Source organism: Penaeus vannamei, chromosome 25, assembly GCF_042767895.1.
Source record: "Penaeus vannamei isolate JL-2024 chromosome 25, ASM4276789v1, whole genome shotgun sequence".
NCBI lineage: Eukaryota > Metazoa > Arthropoda > Malacostraca > Decapoda > Penaeidae > Penaeus > Penaeus vannamei.
In genome coordinates, this window is record NC_091573.1 from 25,518,177 (window position 1) to 25,523,176 (window position 5,000).

The 5,000-nt window shown below is 40.2% G+C and overlaps 1 protein-coding gene across 2 annotated transcripts in view; it reads right to left on the minus strand.

Moving 5' to 3' along the window:
* LOC113819846 (uncharacterized) overlaps positions 1-5,000 on the minus strand; it is an 8,533-nt gene that overhangs the window by 1,855 nt on the left and 1,678 nt on the right. For both annotated transcript variants that reach the window (XM_027372077.2, XM_027372068.2), the window contains exons 2-3: positions 958-3,810; positions 505-739 (exon numbers count right to left, since the gene is read on the minus strand). In XM_027372077.2, coding sequence (XP_027227878.2) covers positions 505-739; positions 958-3,476 — 2,754 coding nt within the window. In that variant the 5' untranslated portion in view covers positions 3,477-3,810. The remainder of the gene's footprint in view (positions 1-504; positions 740-957; positions 3,811-5,000) is intronic.

The window sequence follows — 5,000 nt, forward strand, 5'->3', positions numbered from 1 at the left end:
AAATTTCATAAAAATCTGTCTTAACCAACTCAACCAAAAATGCAACCTGGGCAGAGGTAATAACAATATCAATAGTATTATATAAGTGTGAAAAGAGACTCTAGTGACATTAATCAAATTGTAGCTGTCTGTATACTGTGCCTCTAAATTTCCCTTTGTGTGCTGGTGTTAAAATCCATTTACAGTGTAGGACTTTAACTTTGATCAGAAAAATTTCCATCCTAGGGCATTATCACTGCACGACACAGCACAGGTATATGTGCAAGTGAAGAAGCAAATAAAGTTTAAAAGAATTTTTTTTAAACAAATCATGAAAAAGTTATGGACTCTTTATATTACCTACAAGGTATTCTTCACCTATTTTCAAATTTAAAAAAAAATGTAAAAATGACTTTACATGCATACATTTTATCTATTTCATGATACACAATATATAAAAAACTCAGCTCTTAAAATATTCAAAAAGAAAAATCCAGAACATCTATTTACATATAAAGACAATACCTGATAATTCTTGAAGTAGGTCATTTCCCGAGGAACATTATGCTTAGTCATCATGTGGTGTCGAAGCTTGCGCCTGTCTGCATAATTGCGAGAACAGAGAGAACACTGGAACCTCTCCTTGTGCTCTATGTGATGCCGTTGCACGTGGGTTCTTAGTTCCCCCTTCCACTTGTAATTCCTTCCACAGTACTCACAAGAATGCAGTACTGTTGAGTGGGTCTTGTTTCGATGATATCTGAGCCAACAAAAAAAATCTGTTAAGTGAGAATAACCATTTCATACTGCATTTCATGGAATCATCACGAGTCAATGAGTATAGCATCATTCTCTCTCCCTTTCTCTCTTTCTAATATTGCTGAAAAAAAGTATTCATACAAAATAAAATAAAATAAAACATCTAAACATGTCTTTGGTTCTTCAAAATCCTAACAAAAGATTTGACTTTGTTGTTACCTTAGTGCATCAGAGGTGACAAACTTCTCTCCACAAAAGTCGCAGTCATATGGGCGGAGGGTTGAGTGAATAGTGTTTATGTGCCTCATCAGATCAGAGCGAACTGTAAACCTCTGGCCACAAGTATCACATGGGTGTTTTGCCTCTCCATGCATCCTCAACATGTGAATCTTGTAAGAGGAGGCCAGCATCTCTTTCTCGCAGATAGTGCAGCGGGCCTTTGGTCCTGGATCATCACTGTGAATGCGCTGATGGTCAGTAAAAGCTTTCTTGGTGGAAGCCATATAACCACACTCGGAGCAAAGGTAATCCTTGGTTTCCTCATCCTTGCTGTGGAAACGATGCAGGTGAATTTTCAATGCTGCTTTACTTGCAACTTTCAGGCCACACACACAACAAACAAACTCGTGTGGACCCATCTGTGTGTATGGAACATGAGTTTCTCTGTGGCGCTCTAACTCATATTTGTAACAGAACATCTGCTCACACTGATCACAAGAATGTAACCGGTCTTTTCTTTGATCTATGCCTATGCCATTTTCTCCCATGCGATGGAGTGCTTTACGGTGTTCAGCCAGGCTCCTCTTGCTTGTAAATGAGACCTCACACTGTCTGCAGTGCCAAAGCTTCTCATGACAATCCCTCTTCTCTCCACTGTCATCCTCTTCATCCTCCTCCTCACCATCTCTCTTCCTCTTCCTTAAACCATGGGCTGCAATACGGTGCATTCTGCGACTCTTGTCATCCAAGAAGGTCTTGTTGCACTTATCACATGTGTAAGGACCAGGTTTGAGATTCATGTACCCTGGAGTAACTTTGATTACTGTTGGGGAAGAGTCGACCACAGTTGGGTTCATGAACAAGACCATAGATCCATCAGGAGCAGTCTGTATCATGGTTTGGGGCTTGGGCTGAATGGGACGCATGGATGCAAGGAACTGTGATGCTGCATCTGTTCGGACCTTGGGAGCTATGGGGGTCAAGCTTGGCAATATGGAGCGACCTGTTGAGGTCACTGGGGCCAGAGAGTTTAGAGTATTAAGTGCAAGACCTTCATCTTTCATAGGGCTACTCTTCAGAGGGAGTAATGCAGGCTTCTCCTTGGTGTCTTCCTGCTCCTGTTTGACCTGCTGTCCCTCTGTGTTACCTGAAACCTTCTTCTCTTCCTGTTGGCCAGATCCTGGTTCAGGTGAGTCACTTGTTCCAAGGATGGGCTTAGCTAAACCCACAGGATGAATATCATGCTCCTTGACCATATGACTTGCCACCATGTCTTTGGTCAAGAACTTGCGCTTGCAAATATGGCACCCAAAAGGTTTGCGTGGTCTGCCTCCTTTCTTTTTGGGGGCAGTCGATACTTTGACCTCAACTGCATTTTCCTCCTTCTTTTCCTTCCGCGCTTGCCTCCCTCTACGGGGCCTGGTGGCAGCCAAATCATCCAAGTTGAGTTGTGGAGGCTGGTAAAGGCGAGGAACTGTGCCTGTGCCCAGTGCACCCAGGTTACTAGTCTTTGGCAAGACTTGAAAGGTCAATTTTGGTCGCATGTTATTTGTAAAGAGACCATTTATTTGCTTTTTCAGGCGGTTAAGATGGGTGTAAGCACTGTCTGTTTCATTGACAAGTTCTGAGCATCTTGAGCACAGGTCAACTGCTCCTGTGTTGGTCACAACAGTCTGGTTCAGCACATCACTTAGGAGTTCCAGTAATGTTACCTGGGTATTAAATAACTTTTGAGTTTTAAGGTAGTAAAATCTTTCACTGGGGTCACAGAGCTGACGCCCACAAACAAAGCACATACAAGGTCCATTGTTGGGTTGCTCAACTGTGGTGGTAACTGTTGTTGGATTCGCTAGCAAATTGGCTGGGAGACTGTTGAGCCTCACAGTGCCATTTGACACTGTATTTGAAAGACTAACAGAAAGAGGACTGCTTGTTGTGGTAGAAGTTAAGACATTTGAATTTACAATGTCACTGATTAGAGGTCTTATGGGTATTTCGCCACCTTGGGTATGTGGGCGCTGATGCTGCTGAGAACTGCTCACACTGAGGACCTGCTGCTGTTGAGGTGTGTGTTGTACTTGCTGGGACTGTTGAACAGTCAAGATCTGATGCCTGGGCGTCTGTGTCACATGCTGGTGTGACTGTGAGTGTATGGGCTGTGTCTGCTCCAGCTGCCTATCTTGGTGGATAAAGACAATCTGGCTGCCCAGGGCCTTGTCAGCTGTATTTGACTGCAGTGTGTCTGAGGCACTCCCTCCATCCACTGTCTTCATCTGTGTGATATTCCCATCAGAAGAGATGGTGAGGCTTTCATCTGCTGTAATTATGATCTCGTTGGTCACGTCACCTGTGATGGACTGGTCATCAGCCACCACAGTGAGGCTGGCCACCATGCCTGAGTCGGTGACAAGTGCTGAGCTGCCATCTTGCTTGAAGACAGTTACTGAGCCCTCATGGCACCCAACACCTGTCAGCACCTGATGGTACTCCTGTACACTCTCACTGCTCGGGCTCTCCATACTCTGTTAAGGACCTTCCTTGCCTGCACTGAATACCAAAACAAATATAAGAAGATCTCGTAAGAAGGAGAGCTCAAACTTTTCTGCTTCTCTTTTCTTTTCTTTTCCAGCACATGCTAGAAATCACAGTTTTTTCAATGACTTCAGGCCGCTACACATCATTTTGCTTATTTATAATTGAGTTTTGCTATACTGATAAAAACATATTCAAATAAGTTTCAGAGTCTGTTCATCTCTATGTGACTCTTGCAAGTCGGTATATGCATTAAAATGCAGATTTGAATTATAAATAGCTATAGATTAAAATGCGTCCTTGAGTAGATGCATGTCAAATCTGAAAAGAAATAAGACAAAATTAATACAAATACATATATACAAAGAACTTTATACTTTCTAGATAATAAATATCACAAAAAATAATGGTGCTTAGAGTTGTTTCTAACAAAACAAAAAACTTAACAAAATAAGATAATCTATTTAAAAACATATCAATATTCCACAGCTATAACCTACATCAATAAAACAATTATAAATGACCTTTATTTCTGAAACTGTTTATACTGTACAGGTAACAAATGTCAATTAATAATTTCAAAAGAAAGATAATACAGTATTATCCCATGTAAACTTTCAAAATATATAAAAACATATACAAACACCAACTCTAAATTATACTACTAACACACATCATCACCTAAAAGCTTCCATTGCCTATAACCCTCTCTATGAGGGGTTTGTATAGTGGTTCAATTAGAGTCAAAGGAGCAAACTGTGTTCATTGCAACATGTGAAAATGGTATGAATGAGAATGATATTTTTACAATGCAAAAGATGTATTTATGATGAAGATATAATCTAACCCCATCAAATAGATCTCTTGCATTGTAATCTTACGTACAAACTGCAGTATTGCATGTGAGATCTCACGTGCACAATCTTTTTACCCATGTGCATATTTTCTAAAGATATTGAACTTTCCAGGTACATGCATGTGAATATTTCAAGGTCCATGCACACTTTAAATTTCTGAAATTCAATTAATTGCATTTGTTTAAAATGTATGGCCATGGAGAGATTTTCTTAGTATGACACAGATTAAATTTTCCTTAGTTGTTAATTGCCATTCTGTTCTGCCTAGGTCCTTAATTTGTCACCTAGGTCTTTGATTTGTTCTGTCCTTGGTATATCCACTCTGATAATGATTCCTCATTGCATCTTATGGTTATCTCTCCAGGCTACAAAGTCATACTAAAAAGCAATATCACCCATTTTTCACATGAATTTGGAAGTTCAAATATCTAGTTATTCAAGGGGGGACTGTGTAGGTATAACATGTCATCATAGCTTTTTAAGAAGAAATTTTAAAGCGTTATCTGTCATTGATCATCTATATGAATGTGCTGACAGCGAAATTAGCATCAAGGTATTAGAACAAAATACCACAGCGCTGAAAGTAATTGGATTTTAGAGTTTGTTATTACTGCATTGTCCCACATATCACATGCTGTAATTCATATATGATCT